This window comes from Malania oleifera, chromosome 1, assembly GCF_029873635.1.
Source record: "Malania oleifera isolate guangnan ecotype guangnan chromosome 1, ASM2987363v1, whole genome shotgun sequence".
Classification (NCBI taxonomy): Eukaryota; Viridiplantae; Streptophyta; class Magnoliopsida; order Santalales; family Ximeniaceae; genus Malania; species Malania oleifera.
Window position 1 is genome coordinate 151,502,857 of NC_080417.1, and position 22,823 is coordinate 151,525,679.

The 22,823-nt window shown below is 37.7% G+C and overlaps 1 protein-coding gene across 1 annotated transcript; it reads right to left on the reverse strand.

Moving 5' to 3' along the window:
• Positions 1–1,432: 1,432 nt before the first annotated feature.
• Positions 1,433–5,172, reverse strand: LOC131162825 (small ribosomal subunit protein eS8). The gene is made up of 5 exons (XM_058119422.1): positions 5,044–5,172; positions 4,849–4,921; positions 3,823–4,156; positions 2,592–2,773; positions 1,433–1,735 (listed from the first exon to the last, which is right to left on the reverse strand). Exons 1-5 carry the CDS (start codon positions 5,045–5,047, stop codon positions 1,654–1,656), a joined length of 675 nt encoding a protein of 224 aa, XP_057975405.1. The 5' UTR covers positions 5,048–5,172; the 3' UTR covers positions 1,433–1,653.
• Positions 5,173–22,823: the final 17,651 nt, after the last annotated feature.

Sequence of the window (22,823 nt, forward strand, 5' to 3'; positions counted from 1 at the left end):
GATTATCCGTATAAGAAGGGAAGTGGACAAGACGAGGAAGTGCAAGTTAGCACCGACACGATGCGACAATGGAAGGATTTTCATGTGGAGGGTGTTGGAGAAAAAATATTGGGATTTCTAATGGTTTTATCAAATGGGTTATGGCCAGTCTTAACCAGAATCACTTTCTGCAATCTTGAAAACATGTGCTTCATCCCCAACTTTCATATTGCACAGGGACCTGAGACGAGATGATCTTTTTATGTCCATATGTTTCCATACTTTCTTCAATTGTATGAAGTTGTCTTTAGCAATCATAGAAGTTGCTAATAGTGGCTTGGCCAATAGTATCTAGTTGGCTAGAATAGCTCTAGACAATATCTCATCTTTCTTTGTAGATTGACTGTTAACCTATTAATCAAGGTCAAGGAAAGGCTTGTTTTGAACACTTTCCAGATCTCAAATAACTATATTATTGCAAATTTGGCCAACTCCTCAATTTTGAGAAATATAGAAACTTATTTAGTAGAAACATAAAACTGCTCTCAAGGGAGTTCTTCCAACCTGCAACTGGTGGCAGGAAAATTGTAAGATTTGAGAAATACCCACTATATGGGGAAGTCCATAAAAGGTTTATTCAAAATAACATTTTCAACCAAGATACATATCAAATATAAGGATGAATGAATTACTTTACCTAGTTATATTAGATCACTATCATATGAATCCTTACCGAATATTAAACTAAAACAAATACTCTTTTATTATTATTATTAAACAATTGGAAAATCGTATTAAACAAAAACAAGTACTCTTAAATTATTATTATTATTATTATTATTTGTCTTGCAAACCAGCAAAAACGAAGAAATATAAAACTGAACAAGATCCTGAGCATCCAAAAGCATATATTCCGCCCACCTTAACCATGCATCACTATATATTTTGATATCAAGAAAACCTGATGAATAAGACTACCAAACTTATGATATAAAAATAGCAAGACACAAAATCTTCACCTGAAAGAAACTTGGTAATTTGAACTTCTATTTTAAGAATTTCAGGAAAATGTCAAAAAAATAAAATAAAATAAAATCCTTCCATGCAATATCACGAATATACTTTAAAATCACAAAAGTTGTTTTCGAGACTTAACTTGTGATCTAATTTGAGTGTGACATATCATCCTCATCTGGCCTGCACAGACCCTAGAATCTAATCTTAATAAAAAATATTTAACACTATGACATCAACTAGGAGAACCAGGGAGATGGGTTCTACAGACCCTAGAATCTTAATAAAAAATATTTACCACTATGACATCAACTATAGGTGAAAAGGGCAAGTCCAGGGAGATGGGTTCTACCATGATGCGGAAAATAAATTAATTAATTAATCCCACTCATAATCCTTATACATAAATCATGCTGGTGGCCAAAAAAACACACAACTGTAAGTGCAAAATGAAGGGGTTACCTTATAAAAGCAAGAGCAAACATTTATCAATCTTACGAGACAATGTTGTCCGATATATTCTAATGAGGCATTGAACAGTAACACAAAAAACAAAGTTCAGATAAACAAACAAATTCATCTGGAAATCTTTTGAAAGTCCAATGCCTAAAATGAGATTGAGATTGAGAAAAATGAAAATGATCTTTAGGCAACAAAACTTTAGGCAGCACCTGCTCCCTTTCCCTTCTTCCTCTGGATCTTCTTCATGTAGAACTCCAACTCTTTCCCCTCCAAAATATATCTGCAAAACCATTTAACCATTGCATTTAGCCGAGATGCCCAACATAAATGAAAAATCAAAACAAATACAACAATATTCAGTAGCATAAATTGATGCTTGACAAATTTTCCATGCAAAAGACACACCATTACCGTTGAGTATCAGAAAATGTAATAGCTAGTTTAGTATTGGAAAATAATTTTTTTTTTCTATTTTCAAAATATAATGAAATAAATAATGTCAACACATTTCCATATTTTGAAGACATCTATATTAATTCAAAACAAGATTATATTTTGGTCATTTTAAATCTAGAAATGAAAAATGAAAATTTGTTTTTGACAACTAAACAAGTCCAAGCTATTTTCGCAAGCTAACCACAAACAACTAACAAAAATAGAGCACCTCACCACATGAGAACAAATGACATCAGATGATGAGTGGAATGCTTCGTAAAAGTTCACTTTATACATCGAGGTTTTATTGGTTCACTGAATAGCTATTCCTACGAATAGGATAGAATACAAGAAGATATCTAGGAATAGAGATAATAGTCATTTCATATTTATTCATCATTCTTCCGCTCAACATGGAATATGGAAGGTATATCTATGATGAAATTATAGCCATTCCTTGTCTACTCTTTACTATGATTGATAAGAAATTATAAATTTTCACTTGTGCATTATAATACGTTTTTAATACAAATTATCTAGTTCTTCTATTACAACTATCTCTATTCCTAGGAATACGCGTTCTGCAAACCAAAGATAGTCCAAGGGATTTATAGTGTTCACTCAACAGCTGAAAGGCCACCAGGATCATGGCAATTTTTTATTACAACTAACACAAAACACCTAGAGAGAAAACCACATACCCGTCTGCACGGCCACACTGACCAGGCCGTGAAGAAATTGCAGCCAATAAGCGGCCACTGCCAAATTGCTCCTCAATATGTGGGTCAATCTTGCGACCTTGTTGACGCTTCTCCAGTTTTCTTTGAACATGGTTACTCTTCTTGGCCTCCTCAGCACCAGCAGCAGCAGTGGAATCACCTTCCTACCAAGCAATCAAAAGAAAGGATAAAAATGTTGTAAAGATGACAGTACAGAGCTACTATACATAGATAATTATTAAAATTTATTTTCTAGGATGTAAGACCCAACTAACTGCGCTGTTCCTCATTCCACTCATTGCAAAATGCTTGCCAAAATTATTCTTCTTCCCTAACGTTAAGTGCATTTTATAAATGCAAATACAAGTGATAAAACAAAATGAATAATGAAAACATTTGACAATATATTCCAATCTCCCAAAACCTGAAATCACGTGGCAAGCAAATCCCTTGTGACCAAGACAACATCAGCACAAAAAATCAAGTCTAATCAATGCATACCATCAAAGGAACAAACCTTCATTCCCCCACAAAAAAATGGAGGGGAAGAGGTGGGGTATGCTTTTAAGCCTCTATCAAATTATTGGGCATTTCACTCACAACTAATTTTGTGCACTACTCCTAAACTTGGGGTCTTCAATTTGTGGTTTAGAAAAAAATGGGAGTATGGGACCCTTAGCACATGCCATAAAAAGGTTAACTGAAAAGATAAAAAAATGCTTACATTATTCCTAAATTAGAAAAAGATGGGCTTGCAGTAGAAAAAATAATGTAAGCATTCAAAATTTAAATGATTGAAAACAATACAAATAACTCACACAAAGTACGCTCTCAATATGTTACAACCAAAAAAGTGATCCAGACAAATATGGTGCAATGGATCTACCTAGTAGGGGAAAGTAGTTCATAACATGAGATTTAAACATCCAAACTAAACAGCAAACAGTTTCTTTGATTTCCAATTCTTGAATGCATAAAAGCCATCTCGTTACTAGTTCTAGCAAGAATATCATCTTGGTTATTTTTTGGAAAAAAAAAAAAACTTATACATCATGATTAATTGCATTAAAGGACAACCACAACTCACTAAGCAAGATCCACCAGATAAAATGATAAATGAATAGAAAGTCGCAACTGGAAGGGATTTAAGATTGAACAAGGGAAATAAACTACCTCAACTCACTAAGAAAGATCCAATAAATGAATAAACTACCTCTACTTCTTTCTTAGCAACTGCAGAGGCTTTCTTCTTGCGGCCAATGTCAACACCATAGTGCTGGAGATACCACTGCTTGAAGGGGGCTGCATCAACCTGAACAATAGCACTCTTCACCAAAGTCTGGGTGCGAACCAACTCATTGTTAGATGCATTGTAGACCACATCCAGAATTCTTGTTTTCCTGGTCACAGCCTCACTACCCCAAGAGTAGTTCCCTGTGTCGAGCCTCAGCGCACGCCATTTCACATTACCACCTCTAACCCTAATCCTCCTCACAGTTTTGTCATTAGATAGCTTTGTGTTTGCGGGTTGCCTCCCAAGCTCATACCTTCATAAAATCAAACTCCCATTACTCAGAAGCATAAACAGAATCAAAACTGTTCAGGTTATGAGATTTTGATTTTACAAAATTAGGTTTAGGAGATTTCAATTTTGAGTTTGCGCTCTTTCAAAAAATATACAATCACATTAATAAGAGACGTATGTGAAAGCTGTATACAATTGGAGTTATTTCCTTCAAAGAGAAACAAATTCAGTGTCCTTTAACTGAAAGATTTCATTTGTAGAAGGGCAACACTAAATTTAAAGCAGGAAGATTATGTTTCTTCTTAAAGCCAACTGGAGTAACATAATATAAGTATTATCCAATCTTCACCGTATTTTTTCGGGATAAATGAAGCATTAAAGAGTAAAGGCATCATCTTCCTAGCCACTATTCGATCAAAACAACCACATCTAGTTAGATCTACACTAATAGAATTAATGCAACTCATGCTTTTTTTCCTCATCAACATGCGGGTTGCAAACAAGGCAGACCCATTATTCATATACAAGAACGATCTAAACCATTTTGGGAATCTTAAAATCACGAAACATTTAGGGCTATATCTCTAAAATTTTAAAATGCATATCCATAAAAGTTTCAAAATTGCGACTATTAACGCCACTACAGTTTAAAGTCGAGATCATCCCGTTACTCACACAGATAAATTGAATAAAAAAAATTGGGTGTAAACTTACTTTCGCTTCTTCCTCCAAGCCTTCTTCTTGCCGCCAGTGGCACGCCTCTTGTGCATCGAATCACGAGAAATACCTGTAAAACGAAACCAAAAAGTTTAATCAAGATTAGCATCGCGAAAATGATATTAGGATAGAACTCAGTAAAAATAAATAAATAAATAAATAATGATGATTTAGAGTGATTCTGAAAAATACCCATTGTTGCAGGTGAGGTTCCTGGACCTGCTCTGGTTCGGCGCAACTAGGGCTTGTGAGAGAAGGAAAAAAAAGGAACGAGCTTGGTACTTAAAACCCTAAAGTTTTTAAAGTTACTAAGATGCCCTCAGGGCTTTTTGTAATATCGCCGGGAATTATATTATGTGGAATGAGCTGCCAAGTGCTAACACAGCTAAACGTCGTCGTCTTCTTGTGCTGCGGAGTTCAACGCTGTCGTTTTATTATTTTTGGGACCAACCATTTTCCTAGATAAGAAATAATGAAATATCAAATGCCACGAATTTTAAAAAGAAAAAAAAAAAGTAAGAAGAATAAAACATAGCAGCAAAACGAGGCATGAATTTAAATTTATAAATTTTAAAACATAACAACCATGCATGAATTTAAATTTGTGTAAGCTTGAATAAAAATTACAAAATATAATATAAATTTTTATTAAATTTCTTTTAAATTTATATAAATTCAAATTCATATCTCGGAATATATGCTTCCAATTATTATCTTAGAATATGCCTTATACAATATAAAATTTATAATACCATTCAATTATTTCAAATATGTTACTAATTACTTCAAATTATAATCAAATATTTTTTTAATATGTTTAGAAATAGACCATTACTTAGACGTGGACAAAAAAGAAGGTTGAGAAGAACTTGTCATCACCTTTAAGATCTCTAAGATGAAAATGGGCTCTTGGGAGGCTTAGTGACCTCCGAGCCTTAACCTAGTGAAACGAATTGGGTCAAATAATTCATGACGGATTAGACATACTATTTGATAAGGAAATTACAATCTACATTCAACCCAATTAAATGACAAATTTACGGTAATTCAAATCAGATAATGCATTATTCATATCCCAAGTACATGTTTTTTTAACCATTCAATGAACTATTTATTTCGTGCATAGTAACCAAAGTTATTTCTAAAATTAAAATTTGGTAAGTTATTAAACATTTATTAACCAGCCACAAAATTTTATATATATATATATATATATATATATTCATATCATGAATTTAGGATTTTTGTTTTGATCATGAGAATTATGATATTTGGACTTGAATTTGAATAAAGGCTTGAAACAAATTCAGAGACACATGTAGTAGTGCAAGACTTGGGTTGCATTTGTGCTAATGCATGCCAAATAAGTATGAGCACATGGAATAATTTAGGGTAAAAGATATTCCCATCTCTCGAGGTTTGATAAAAAAGACAAAGGTTTGCCTTGAGGATTCAAAATATCATAGACTTCTCTTTAAGTTTCATAAATGTCACAAACCTTCCCTAAGATAACAAAAAGACATGTCTCTTTTAAAAAAATATATATCTTTTTATAAAATATAAGGAAAGATTTTTGTACTTTTGACAAACCTCAAGAGAAATTCCTAAAATTCTAGAAACTTTACAGGAGGTCCTTCGAATTTTTGAAATCTCAAGAAAGCTCATTATTAATTTTTTTTTTTTATCAAACTTCAATGGAGTTCAGTGTCTTTTCCCTAATTATTTATAGTTTTGAGCTTTTGTTGTTAATGGATTAATAGATATTGTCATATACTAGAAATCTGCCAATTGACTTGTTTAGGAGCAAATAAAAAAAATTAAATCATATCTAACTTATTTAATGTGTGGATTGATTATGAATCGATTTAAACGAGTTGGGTTTAATGTGCGTCTAAATATATATATTTAGGCCTGCTAACTTAGTTTGTTAGGATGCGTTTTATGGTCTATTAATGCATATTTATTATATTTTGAGTTACATTTGATTTATCTTATATTTTAGATATTTTGGAGCTTAAATTGAATAATTGGGTATAAAAAAGTTGCTACAAAAATATTCAATATTGGGCTCGTTGGATAGTGTTGTTCGAGATGAGTGCAAATGAATAAATAAAATAAAGGAGTCATGGGATAAGGACAAGACTTTCATTTTCAAATTCAAATTCCCTTCATCAAGAGTTCTTTTCAAACTCAAATTTCTTTCCCGAATTTCCTGAAACATCCTTCAGTATTTGGAGCATAACTTTTGCTAAAAAAAACTCCAAATAGGGCGATCTTGGTATCTAGAGAAAGTTAAGAAAAAAATCTCAGAACTTTCATGTTGAAGATTTTCGAAGATGGAAGGATCTTAATAGAGAAAATAGCATATTAAGACGGCGACAGAAAAGGAGAAGATTTGGATGATCTTGTTTTGGGGAGATAAGAAGGGAGGACAACTAGAACTTTATAAAAGGAGGGGCTTCGAAGCTAGGAAAAAGAGAGGAGCAAAGGGGCGGCCACACAAAGCACTGCACGAAATAGAGAGAGTTGCACATCAGGATTTTTTTTCTCCCTTTTCTTAATGTTTTTCCTTCCCAAATATGTGATGTTTAACCTCATGATGAACAGCTAATTTCATGGTACCCGAATCCAGATGAAACCTAAATTGGTTCAATCCTAAATTGTTTCTCCATTTAATAAAAATTGATGTATTTATTGTTTAAATTGAATATCTTGGCATGACTTTGATTTCTTGACTAGTTAGGTTATTTTATTCTTTGTGTTTACCAGAAGTTTAACAAATAAGCATTATGAACTAATTATGTTGTTCTATTCTTTATATTTACTGAGAGGTCTAATAAATAATCATTGCAATTCATAACATAATGCCTAGATATTCATGCTTTTAGTATCTTGAAGGAACTTTAATGTCATATATTCCATAATACTATATTAGCCTCTAGGTATTATGTGTTAGATTATTGAATAGGTAAACTGTTGGGATTGACTAATTAGGTCGATTCTAGGATTTGAGTGCACATTTATATATTATTTGTTATTAATTCTACTTGCTTTCATTATTTACCGCTTACTTTAAATTCAGGAAAAGTTTAAAATTCTTAAACTAGCATTAAGTTATTAGCCCATAAAAATTGTCCTCTTGAATTTTCTGTCAAGTCTTTGTGGGATTGACCCCGTAATCACTAGTATACTCTAGATTCGTGCACTTGTGAGTCAAAATACATTTAAAATTCAATAATAAGTTTTTGGCATCATTGTCGGGGATTTGTTCAAGATAATTCAAGATCTAACAATTTCTTAGGAGTCTTTTACCTTTGACTAGCCTCTTTAAATTGATTTCCATAAAATTTAAAAACCCAAAAAGATTTTTATCTTTTCTAGGTTGAGTCTTGTTTAGTTTCCTTAGTTTTCATAATTCTTTCTTGAGTTTATGCCCAATTGGTCACATAGTTTTCGGGATCATACAAAGCGTCTTTGTTCTAAAGAGTCACCTCATAGGAATTATCCTTCTCCCACCATTAGGAACTCTTTGTCTCCTCTTAAAATCTCTAGTAGAGATTCAAGTCCCCTTCGCTATAGTGAACCCACCATATTCATTATGGCCAACCACAATGAAGAACCGAAGCCCCTTAAGGATTTTTTCTCTCATCACCACCAATCTGCCATCCTTCATTGTGTTGCCTAACACTATGACAACCCACTTTGGACTAAATCCCCAAATCATCACTCTTTTACCAACTTCCTATGGGCTCAAGCGAGAAGACCCTTACTTGCATGTAAAGAAATTCCTAGACATATGCTCGACATTCAAATTTCAAAACATCATTGATGAATCAGTTAGGCCTAGGCTCTTTCCCTTTTCACTAAAGGAAAAGGAAATGACCAAGGCTTGGCTAAACTCTCTTCCTACTCAATCCATAACCTCTTGGGAAATCATGGTTTCTAAATTCCTAAATATTTTTTTCCCAATGGCTAGGACTAATGCTCTTCATAGGGAAATTGCTTATTTCTCCTAAGAGGAGAATGAACAGTTTTATGAGAGCCGAGACCGCTTTAAAAATCTCCTTATCAAATGTCCTCATCATGGTTTTGAAGTTTGGAAATTAGTTTAATATTTCTACAATGGACTCACGCAAGCAAACATGAGTATCACTAAATCCATGAACAAATGGTGTTTTCTTTAGTTGAGTGACACTGATGCTTATGACTTCTTAGAGTCCCTAGACGAGGCTATCAACAGTGGGATTTCTCTAGTTATTCTTGTTCTGCCACCCCTAAAAAGGGTGGTATTTATCATGTCTTAGAGGAAGTGGACATGTGAGTGAAGCATGATGCCCTAGACCGAAAGTTTGCGACCTTATCTCTTAGCAAATCCATGGAATCCAATTTTGCGAGGCAAGGTGTCACTCCTCTTTCTACTCAGGATGTTTGTTCCGTTTGTTCTGATCCTTCCCATGATTCTCATTACTGCCCCTATGCTTACCAGGCATATGATGCATAGGCCAACGTTGTGCACAACTTTCATGGACAGGGTGGAAACACTTATGGAAATTTTATGGGGAACACTTATCATCTTGGGTTGAGAAATGACCCAAATTTCTCTTGGAGACCTCCCGTGCAGTCTCAGATCAGTGTCGATGGGCGTCTAGAAACACCTACATCTCAATTTCCACCTACACAATATATTACTCCTCCCCCGCCTATTCATGTGAAGGCTCATTGGGAAAAGGCATTAGAGAAGTTCCAACAAACCACACAACAGTTCATGCAAGCCACCTCTCAAGCTATAAATGAGAATAAGCAAGCTATACAAGAGGTGAAGGCATCAATCCAACTACATTCTCATTCCATTACACAATTTGAGCATCGAGTTGGAAAGTTGGCCATGCAAGTTTGTGAGAGGGAGTTGGGTAAATTTCCTAGTCAACTCATTCCCAACCCAAAGGGGCAGTACATGATTGAGACATCTCCTTCATACTTCTAGGAGCCAGGTCATGTCAAATCCATTATTACCCTTAAGGAGCGAGAAGCGAGTTGACAACCATGTGCAGCTCCCTGATGATACTCCCTAGAAGGACACACCTCATAGTAATAGTCCACCTTCTACACAGCCCCCTCAGGCTAATACTCCACCTGTTAGAGATTTAACTCCTAGGGCTCCTTTTCTTTAGAGATTGAACTTAACTAAGATGAACAACTATAATGTGATAAGAGAAGTATTTAAATCTGTGCGAATCAATATTCCTTTTCTTGATGCCATACATCAGACACCTTCTTATGCCAAGTTCCTGAAGGACCTTTGCACATTCAAATGGTGCTTGAGTGTACAAAAGATGGTCTTCTTAATAGAACAAGCTAGTTCCATTGTGCAACTCAAAACCCCTCCCAAGTACAAAGACCTCGATTGTCCCACCATTTGTGTCATGATTGGGGACCATCTCATAGAGCGGCCTTGGTAGATTTAGGCACAAGTGAAAACTTAATGCCCTATTCAGTTTACTTGCAAATGGGATTAGGTAAGTTTCAACCCACGTGCATAACCCTTCAGTTTGTTGATCGTTCTACAAAACCTCCTAGCTAGGCAAGAAATAAGCTTATTAGTGACGGTTCAAAGCTGTCACTAATAGTATTAGTCACGTTTTGATCAGTATTAGTGACAGTTTTAACTTAGTCACCATATTTGTGGATACTAATATTTATTAATGATGAATGATGAATTATTTCAAGAGTCACTAATAGTGGAGTATCAGTAACGGTTTTGCTCCATCACTATAAATTATGCATATCATTGGCTCAAACTCGTCACTAAAGTGCAAGTATTAGTGACGAATTTAATAACTGTCACTAATAGTCTACCATTTAAAATCAAACTTAAAAATGTTGCACCAATTAGGGGGGAGTATAATTTAGGGAAACTCGAATTCACCGAATTAAGCAACCAATTTCGGTTGGTTCGGTTCGGTCAAGAAATAGGGTTGGTTCCATTCGATTACAATTTTATCAATCTTCAGTTAATCGATTATCGATTCGGTTAATAGAAATTTTAATGTATTTGGTTAATTGAATTAATCGAATTAATAATTGATTAAAAATTTAAATATAAATTAAAGTTACTTTGGAATACTGTTTTGAGATCGAGAGCGCGAATTCAAGAAGTATTGCAGCTGCTAACGTAATGCCACGACCCGCCACGCGGGGCTTAAGGTGCTACTTAGTGACATCTATATACCTAATACCATATCATGATATAATTGCAGCGGAATTAAATAATATATTCTCCAAACACATTACCAAAGCTTTAATTACTATTATACATAAATGTCTCTAAATATCCATATTACAACTCAAAATACTCAACCAAAAAGGAAACTCAGTCTATACACTTTACATGCATCAACTATATGACAAGCTCGGCCCCTCTAGCCAGCTAAACATGATCCTTAGGGTTTCCTGAAAAGATAATTTGTATATTGGGGTGAGGCACTTCTCAGTAAGGAAGACTAAGTTAATATCAGTGTATGGCCAACATGAATTTTATTGTATACAAAAAATAACTCGTTCTTCATTTAATCGAAAATAGCATTTAAATGTATAATTATTCTACAAAGTTGAAAATACCTTTTTTTTCCTTCCCACAATATAAATTAGCTCAATGAATAATTAACCACAATTATAAAATCATTCTTAGCCTATACTCACACGCGCGCGCGCGCACACACATACACACACAAAAAATTATTTATAAGTAAAAGTTTCTGAGGATAGGGAAGATTACACGCTCATACATATACTTTCCCTTTGCTCTAGTACCATTACAACTACCAGGACACTCACCTTACTCAGCAAGCCCACGGGGTTATGTTAATAATTAACCTCATTTACATAAATTAACAAATATGCATATAAGACAACTCCCTATGACTAACGTCATATACTTCCTCCATGGCACGGGGTGTGCAGCCTGAGGGTTGGACTAAGCCTGGGTAATCAGTCCAAAACAAAGTCAAAACATCATTGAAAACTAAGGTGTAGTCCCAAGAGGGGGGTGAATTGGATTTAAAAAATTTCTTTTAATTCTTTTCAAGAATCTTTAACTTCTTTTTCTTCTTTTAATGAATTCTTTACTTCTTGTTGATTTATTCAGATAGATAACAAATACTTTCAATCCACAACCACAACACAAGTATTTAAATAAACAAGTTACCAATCAATCAATCAATCAAACCAATCAATTTTCCAATCAACCACAATACCCAAACTAAGATAGAAGATTCAACTTGTGTTTGTTTACAACCCTATAGTTAATGAATTTGCTTTCTTAAAATGTGGTGCAATCCAATACTCTTTCCAAAAGCTTAGACGTTAAATAAACTTTCAGTTTACAGGATCTTTGAGTGTTTCACCAATCAACGTATCCCTTTACTGTTTCCGCAAAGAATGGATCAACCAACGTACTCCCTTTCGGTTTCTGCAATCCCAAAAACAAATTAAGCTTAAGTTTACTTAATATAAAATCCACGTAGTGTTTATGATTAAGGAATTTAAAACATCCATGTAGTTTATATATATTGTCACGCCCCGTACCTGCGAGTGGGTCCTAGGTGTGAATATAGTAATCTAACTCGTCTCTGTATCAATTAAAACATACATGATACAACACAAAAAGAGGGTTCAACCTCGTGGGATGAACAGATACCCTATATACATACACATAAACATCCATACTCATCAAAATACGCAGCGGAATATGGTCTTTTTATACATATACAATATCATACCAGAGTCTATATAGAACTAGAATATACACTCCCATAATTACAACATATTCCAGGTGAAACCATCCCAACAACCCGGATACACAAAAACCCATACCTAACTGTATCAGCAGTAGCTAATGGCACCCCCCCTTCCAGACGCTAGGATGCTAAATACGGCTACCTGAAGGACCTGAAAAACATTGTATGTACGTTCGAGGTGAGACACCTCTTAGTAAGGAAAAAAACAAATTATATCAGTGTGTGGCATACCAGTGTTATTTTACATACTTCATAACACGATAAATTACGATACAGTTTGAAACGTTTCCATATAGTTTCATACAATTACATACAGTTCCAGTATTTCACAAAACCATTCCAGTACATACAGTACCAAAAACATACGGTCAGTGTCGTCACAGTAGTACGACACTACACAAGGTCACCTAAGTCTCTCAGTGATTACATTGCTACATACGCAACTACGCCGCGACGACCGAGGCCCATAGTGATTACATTGCTCCATACGCAACTACACAAGGCCACCTAAGTCTCACAATGATTACATTGCTACATACGCAACTACGCTGCGACAACCGAGGCCTAAAGTGATTACATTGCTCCATACGGTGTAAAACACACCCATCGGTGACTAGCCGGAACATACTAGTGATATTTCACACCCCGGATATAGAGCCGGCCACACTCGCCCAAGGTAGTTAACCGGTACATGGCGCAACGTACGGTAATTAGCTGCCACATAGCTATTTCGACGTACGGTAATTTGTCGCCCCTAGTCGATTTCACAAAACCTGGAATCATTTTGGAACTCGTGTTTCTATACATTTCAGCATACAGTAATTAGTCACCACATAACTGTTTTACAAAGTACCTGGAACAATCTCATACAACCATACATACCACACTTATTTGGTTTACAGTAAATCATATCATTTTCCATTTCAAGTATACAGTTTATGCAAATATGGATAACAGTCATCTCAATAATATAGTTTAAACAAAATGAACGATTTTTGAAACAAAGTAGAGATGATACCCGAAATCCCCACATTTTCCCAAAAATTGTAACCCAAAAATCCCATATTTTCACTCGATAGATTTCCCCAAATAAGTTAACAAAACATACATATGATCGTAGCCTATAAACTTACCGATCCTGATTTCGAAAAATAACTGATATAAACTGAATCCCCTTACCTTAACCCGAATTCCAACTACGAACTCTACGGTCCCCAAAACTACGAACCTAGACTCCAAAATCTATAAACCACAGTACAATACCTACTTACAATTCGTACTACTATACACATACTGAATCATAAACAAAAATTGATCCTTACCTCAATTTTAGCCTGAAACCCAAAAACGCTCAAAACGAGATTCTAATCCATTAGAAATGTAGAGAATCCTTCTCTAATCCTCACGATAATGTCCAATTTATGAATCAGGTGACGAACAGCGAAGAATTCGAAGAGAGAGAGAGAGAGAGAGTTCCTTCGAGTTCAAGAGAAAGAGAGAGAGAATTTAGGGAAACTTAGTTCCAAAGCAACCAAAAATATCATTTATAAAACCTTTGACCCAGGTGGATTCGTCGACGAATTGGCGTCCTCGTCGATGAGTCCGCCATTAGCACCAACTCGTCGATGAGCCAGATATTTCAATTCCTCCAGACATTTTGGCATTCCCTTGTCGACAAGTCTCTAAATTTCGTCGACGAGGAGCCTTCAACCTTTGTCGACGAACCATGGTCTCGTCGATGAACCCTGGTCTCATCAACAAACCCTAGTCTCGTCAACGAACCCTGCACAATTTACCATTTTATCCTTCTTTTACATAATAAATCCATATATCACGTTTTGGGTTCTTACAACCTCCCCTCCTTACAAAAATTTTGTCCTCGAAATTTGCAATCTCTCACTATGAACACATTCATACTACTACATACATACACTCAGGTGAAGCGGCGACCATTTATACGCAGTCCCCCTACGATACATACATACATACTCTAGAGAATACGACGACCATTTATACGCAGCCTCATTACAATACATACATACATACTCTAGAGAATAAGGTGGCCATTTATATGCAACCCTGTTACGATACATACATACATACATTCCCTCACTTATGGCGAAGGAATACCGTGGTTACATACATACACGGTCTCAGAAGCTCACAATACTACAAGACTCTCCCAGAGACTAACCACACAATACTAATATGATAACAGAGTATTACATACATACTTATACCACCCTGCTATCCAAATACTACTTAAAACAACTGCGGATACTTCCGGCGTATTTCCGTTTCTAGTTCCCAAGAAGCTTCCTCGATCACGTAGTTTCGCTACAATACCTTCATTAACAGTATTTCTTTGGTACGAAGCTTCTGAACTTTACTGTCCAAAACCTGGATTGGTATTTCCTCATATGCTAAAGTATCCTCAATTTCCAACTCATTATAACTAATAACATGTGATGGATCCAATACGTACCTTCTCAGCATGGATATGTGAAACACATCGTGGACCTTCGAAAGTGCTGGGGGTAGTGCAACTCTGTAAGCTACCGGACCCACTCGCTCAATAACTTTGAATGGCCCAATTTACCTCGGGCTCAACTTGCCCTTCCTTCCAAATCTCATCACTCCCTTCATCGGAGTGATTCTAAGGAATACTTTACCCTCTACCTCGAACTCCAACTCAGGGCGGTGAACATCCATGTAACTCTTCTACCGGCTCTGAGCCGATCTAATCCTCTCCCAGATCAAACCTACCTTCTCAGTCGCCTGGTGCACGAGTTCAGGTCCTAAAACCTGGTGTTCACCGACCTTATCTCAATACAAGGGAGATCGATACCTTCGACCATACAAAGCCTTGAACGGTGCCATCCCTATACTAGCCTGGAAGCTATTGTTATAGGCAAACTCCACTAGTGGAAGAAATTGAATCCAACTACCACCGAAGTTCAATACACAAGCCCGTAACATATCCTCCAAGATTTGTAATGTCCTCTTTGACTATCCATCAGTCTGGGGGTGGAACGTTGTACTGAAATTAAGTTTCGTTCCCAATGTTTCTTGCAAGCTCTTCCAAAATCGAGAAGTAAACCTCGGATACCGATATGAAATAATGGACACCGATACCCTGTGCATTCTCACAATCTCATGAACATACAGGTCCACTAGCCTACCTAAAGGTTAACTGGCCTTCGTCGGTACAAAGTGAGCAGATTTTGTCAACCTATCCACGATTACCCAAATAGCATTCTGCCCATGACGTGCTGGCGGCAATCTACTAACAAAGTCCATAGAAATGTGCTCCCATTTCCACACTGGAATGCGCAAAGGCTGCAACGGCACTGCCAACCTCTGATGTTTAGTTTTGACCTGCTGACACGTCAGACAATGTTCCACGAATCGGGCAATATCCCTCTTCATACCACTCCACCAGAAGGACTCGTGCAAATCTCGATACATCTTCATACTACTTGGATGTACCGTATACAAAGAACGATGCGCTTCTTCCAGAATCCTCCTTTTGATCTTTTCATTGCTTGGAATGCATAGCTTGGTCCCAAATCTTAACACACCTCTATCAGAGATGTTAAAATCCGCAACCAAACCCTACTGCACTTTCTCCACAATCTTAGCTAACTCCGCATCACTAGCCTACACAGATTTAATACGCTCAAATAAGGTTGACTGGATTACCAAGCTAGCAACAAAAGCCCGATGATCACCAGACACCAACTCCATACTAAGGCTTTCCAGACCCCATCTGATATGATGCTGAGCTACAACTACAATTACTGCTGCATGCTCTGACTTCCGACTCAACACATCTGCTACCACGTTAGCCTTTCCCAGGTGATAACTGATCGTGCAATCGTAGTCCTTAATCAACTCTAGCCACCGCCTTTGCCTCATATTCAGCTTTTTCTCCGTGAAAAAATACCTGAGGCTTTTGTGGTCAGTGAAAATCTCACACTGAACAGCATACAGGTAGTGTCGCCAGATCTTCAAGGCATAAACAACAACAGCTAATTCCAGATCATGTGTAGGGTAATTCTTCTCATACTCCTTAAGTTGCCGAAAAGCATAAGCTATCACCTTACCCTGTTGCATAAGCACACATCCCAAACCCTTTAGGGACGCGTCGTTATAGATCACAAAACCCCCATCCCCCAAAGGAATGGTCAATACTAAAGCAGTAATCAGCAGGTGCTTCAACTCGAGAAAGCATTGCTCGTAATCACTAGTCCAATCAAACTTCACCCCCTTCTTAGTCAATCTTGTCAGAGGTCTAGACAATTTAGAGAAACCCTCCATGAACCGACGACAATAACCCACCAATCCCAGAAAACTCCAAACCTCCTGCACACTCTTTAGTTGAGCCCAGTCGGCCACAACTTCAATCTTGCTAGGATCAATGGAGATACCGCCCATAGACACCACATGGCCTAAGAACGCGACCTGATTCAACCAGAACTCACACTTCTTCAGCTTGGCATACAACTTCTTCTCTCGCAGAGTCTATAGCACCAACCTCAAATGGTTTTCATGCTCTTCCGAAGTCCTCGAGTATACCAGAATGTCATCGATGAACACCAATACAAACTAGTCCAAGTACTCATGGAAAATCCGGTTCATCAGATCCATGAACACTGCCGACGTATTGGTCAACCCAAACAACATAACCAAAAATTTATAGTGGTCGTATCTGGTTCTAAAAGCAATCTTCTCTATATCCTCATACCAAACCCTCACCTGATGATACCCTGACCGTAGGTCGATCTTCAAAAAGACCTGCGTTCCCTACAGCTAGTCAAAGAGATCATCTTTACGAGGTAAAGGGTAACAATTCTTCACCGTCACTTTGTTGATCTCACGGTAGTCAATGCACATACGCATCGACCCGTCCTTCTTCTTCACAAATAATACTGAAGCTCCCCAGGTCGAAACACTTAGTCGAATAAAACCTTGGTCTAATAGTTCCTGCAACTGCTCCTTTAACTCTCGAAGTTCTATGGGAGCCATCTAGTAGGGAGTTTTAAAGATCGGTGCCTTGCCGTGCAGCAACTCTATCGCAAAATCCACCTCACAATCCGGAGGTAAACCGGGTAAGTCATCTGGAAACACATCCAGAAACTCGTTGACCACCCAAATATCCTCGAGTCTCAACTCATCCCGCGGCAGTTCCTTCATGCAAGTTAGGTACGTCTAACAACCATTCAAGAGTAACCTCCTCCCCTGTAATGCCAATAAAATCTGTGGCGTCGAATGCACACACGATCCCGCAAACTCATACTCCTGCTTCCCAGGAGGTCTGAACACTACTACTTTCTTACGATGATCAATCACCACATAGTTGGAGAACAACCAATCCATTCCCAGTATGACGTCGAAACCTGACATGTCGTATACTACAAGATTTTTCGGTAGCAGTCTCTCCTGAATCGCAACTGGGCAGTTTCCTAACATCTTACTACAAATCGTTACACTCCCAGTCGGCGTAGTCATAGACAACATCTCATTCATCACACAGGTTTTCGCCTCACACAACTTCATAAAACTAGCATATATGAACAAATGGGTTGCCCCTGAATCAAATAAAACAACAGCTCTATTCGAAAGCAGTAACATGGTACCTATCACCACATTCCTAGCGTGTTTTGCATCTGCTGGAGTAAGGGAATATATTCTCGTTGGAGCCATGGGTGCTTGGTGGTTCTCCCGAGGCATCTGATTACTCGCACAGTTCTGACTCTATGCAGGCATAATGCTCCTTTGTTCCTGACAGCTCTTACATGGCCCGACTTGCCACAATTGTAGCAGACACCCCAGAATGGCTAAAATTCTCCATCATGCCATTTACGGCACGTAGTGCATGGTGCGGAGGATGGATCCCCTTGAGAACTCGGCCACTCGATGTTCCGCTGATAACTAGAGCTGTAGTTCTTCTTCTTCTTCCACTGACCTTGCTGAGGACCATTCTGAGGACTAGAAGATACTGGTCTCTTACCCTGATCCTGCACTCCTTCATCTCCCTGAAGGTCGATCTCAACTATGGTGGCTTTATCCACCAGAACAAAGAACTCACGGATCTGCAACATCCCCATAAGATAGTGGATGTCTTTCCTCAGACCCCTCTCGAACCTCCAAGCCTTCTCGTGCTCATTCGAAACCAAGTACGGCGCAAATCGAGATAACTCGATATGTCTGGCAGCATACCTCTGCACCGTCAAAGTTCCCTGCGTCAGACTCAAAAATTCATCAGCCTTCGCATCCCAAGTGGAGACTAAAAAGTATCTCTCAAAAAATACCTAATTGAAGCGGCCCCATGTCATACCAAATGGACTCTCTGCCTCTCAAGCAGACTTACCGTCGACCACCATCGCCCTGCCTCTCTTGTAAGTTGAAAGGTAGCGTACAAAACCTTTTGCTTCTCAGTGCAGTGGAGGACTTCCAAAATCCGCTTGGTCTTCTCGACCTAGTCCTCCACCACTATCGGATCAAGTCCTCCCATAAATGTCGGAGGGTGCATGCGTGTGAACCTCTCAATGGTACATCCCGCATCAGTAGGAAGGCTTTCATGTCTCTTAACACTCCGTCCAATCTCTTGGATCACTTGTCTTGCCAAACCAGAAGACATAGAAAGAGACTCATCACTTGCCATCTCCTCGGAGCCACTCTCCAAGTTATTATCCTTGGGCTCCATTCTGAAAATAGAATAGGAATCGATTAGAATTCCTATATCGTATGTAGTTAACACAATCATAGACCCAATCATGTCAACTATTACTCACACAGGTCTAAGCCTGTCCCGTCACACTGACACGAATCCATCAATGGTCTGCCCTGCCTTTACTGGAATCGTCATTCCAGGAAAAACACGGAATGCCGCCGACAAATCTTGATCTAACAACAGAACAACCCTCGACCAACACTACCCATTTCCTACATCCTATACTCTAGTATGTACACATCAATACTCCTAACCAAGTCTACAAGACCTAGTAACCTAGTTAGCTCTGATACCAAGCTGTGACGCCCCGTACTTGTAGTGAGTCTTAGGTGTGAATATAGTAATCTAATCTGTCTCTATATCAATTAAAACATACATGATACAACACAAAAAGAGGGTCTGACCCCGTGGGGTGAACGGATACCCTATATACATATACATAAACATCCATACTCATCAAAATACGCAGCGAAAAATGGTCTTTTTGTACACATATAGTATCATAACAGAGTCTATATAGAACTAGAATATACACTCCCATAATTACAACATACTCCGAGTGAAACCATCCCAACAACCCAGATACACAAAAACTCGTACCTAACGGTATCAGCAGTAGCTAATGGCACCCCCACTTCTAGATGCTAGGATGCTAAATACGGTTACCTAAAGGTCCTGAAAAACATTGTACGTACGTTCGAGGTGAGACACCTCTCAGTAAGGAAGAAAACAGGTTATATCAGTGTGTGGCATACCAGTGTTATTTTACATACTTCATAACACGATAAAATATGATACAGTTTGAAACATTTAAATACAGTTTCATACAGTTACATACAGTTCCAGTATTTCACAAAACCATTCCAGTACATACAATACCCAAAACATACGGTCATTGTCGTCACACTAGTACGCAACTACACAAGGTCACCTAAGTCTCACAGCGATTACATTGCTACATACGCAACTATGCTGCAACGATCGAGGCCCACAGTGATTACATTGCTCCATACACAACTACACAAGGTCACCTAAGTCTCACGATGATTACATTGCGACATACGCAACTATGCTGTGATGACCGATGCCTAAAGTGATTACATTGCTCCATACAGTGTAGAACACACCCATCGGTGACCAGCCGAAACATACTAGTGATATTTCACACCCCGAATTTAGAGCCGACGACTCTCGCCCACGATAGTTAACCGGTATATGGTGCAGTGTACGGTAATTAGCCATCACATAGCTGTTTCGACGTACGGTAATTAGCCGCCCCTACCCGATTTGACAAAACGTGGAATCATTTTGGAACTCACATTCCTATACATTTCAGCGTACGATAATTAGCCGCCACATAGCTATTTTACAAAGTACCTGGAACAATTACGTATAACCATACATACTAGACTTATTTGGTTTACAGCAAATCATATCATTTTCCATTTCAAGTATACAATTTATGCAAATATGGATAATAGTCATCTCAATAATAGTTTAAACAAAACGAACGATTTTCCAAACAAGGTAGAGATGATACCCGAAATCCCCACAATTTCCAGAAAACTGTAACCCAAAAATCTCGTATTTTCACTCAATAGATTTCCCCAAATAAGTTACCAAAACATACATACGATCGTAGTCTATAAACTTACCGATCCTGATTTTGAAAAATAACTGATATAAATTGAATCCCTTTACCTTAACCCAAATTCCAACTACGAACTCTACGGTCCCCAAAGCTATGAACCGGAACTCCAAAACCTACAAACCACAGTACAATACCTACTTACAATTCGTACTACTATACACATACTGAATCATAAACGAAAACCGAGCCTGACCTCGATTTTAGCCCGAAACCCAAAAATGCTCAAAACGAGATTCTGATCTGTTAGAAATGTAGAGAATCCTTCTCTAATCCTCGCGGTAATGTCTGATTTATGAATCAGGCGACGAACGACGAAGAAATCGAAAAGAGAGAGAGAGTTCCTTCGAGTTCTAGAGAGAGAGAGAGAGAGAATTTAGGGAAACTTAGTCCCAAAGCAACCAAAAATATCATTTATAAAACCTTTGACTCGGGTGGATTTGTCGACAAATTGGCGTCCTCATCGACGAGTTCGCCATTAGCTTCGTCAACGAGTTGGTGCCCTCGTCGATGAGCCGGATATTTCAATTCCTTCGGACCTCTCGACATTCCCTCATCGACGAGGAGCCTTCAACGTTCGTCGACGAACCCTGGTCTCGTCGATGAACCCCGGTCAATTTACCATTTTATCCTTCTTTTACATAATAAATCCATATATCACGGTTCAGGTTCTTACATATATACTAAAAATAAATAGTAAAGAGCAAAGGAAAGAGAGAGTAAGACCACGGTTTTTACAAGCTTTGGCTTATACCCAACCTACATCCTCGCCTTTGGCAAACCACCCAAGGATTCACTAAAACTAGCTCTTTTGCCGAGCGGAACAACACCATTTACACACTCCTTTAGCAGGCTAGAACCCGCCTCTCCAAGTGATATTTTCTTAAAATGAGGTGCAATCCAATACTCTTTCCAAAAGCTTAGACGTTAAATAAACTTTCAGTTTAAAGAATCTTTGAGTGTTTCACTAATCAACGTACTCCTTTATAGTTTTCGCAAAGAATGGATCAACCAATATACTCCTTTTCGGTTTCTACAATCCCAAAAACAAATTAAGCTTAAGTTTACTTAATATCAAATCCACGTAGTTTATATATATGCTGAAAATAAAGAGCAATAGAAAGAGATCGTGAGACCACGGTTTTTACGAGGTTCGACTTATACCCAACCTACGTCCTCGCCTTTGGAAAACCACCAAAGGATTCACTAAAACCAGATCCTTTACCGAGCGGAACAACACCGTTTACACACTCCTTCAGTAGGCTAGAACCCGCCTCTCCAAGTGATATCCCCTCACTCAGTCACTCCTTCAAGTAGGCTAGAGCAGCACCTCTCTAAGCGATATCCCCTCGCATAGCCAACGATCCAACAATCCTGGAATCGTCACAATCTACAAGAATACAAGATAAACTCTACGTACAAGAACACTCTTAAAACAGAGCAAATTTGTACAAGTTCGAGCACTTAATATACTTCAAGGAAAATACTAAATAGAAAATACGAAGCTCAAGATTTAAATGTCACCAAGGTTCTTTATTATAAATAGAGAAAAATGTAGTTGCAAATCAGAATTAAGGCTTTTGATCAACCAGCAATTTCGTAGAGTTCTCCCAACAAAAGTGTGAGCACGTATGGATTTAGGAGAGTATAAATGTTGAATGCTTGTATTGCTTGAGTGTGTATTTTCATTAAGCAAGGGAGGTATTTATAGACTTCTTAAAGAAAAGTTTCCTCATTTAATAAGTTGACATAGAGTATTTAGGTAACTTTTCAAAAGATATTAAATCATAGA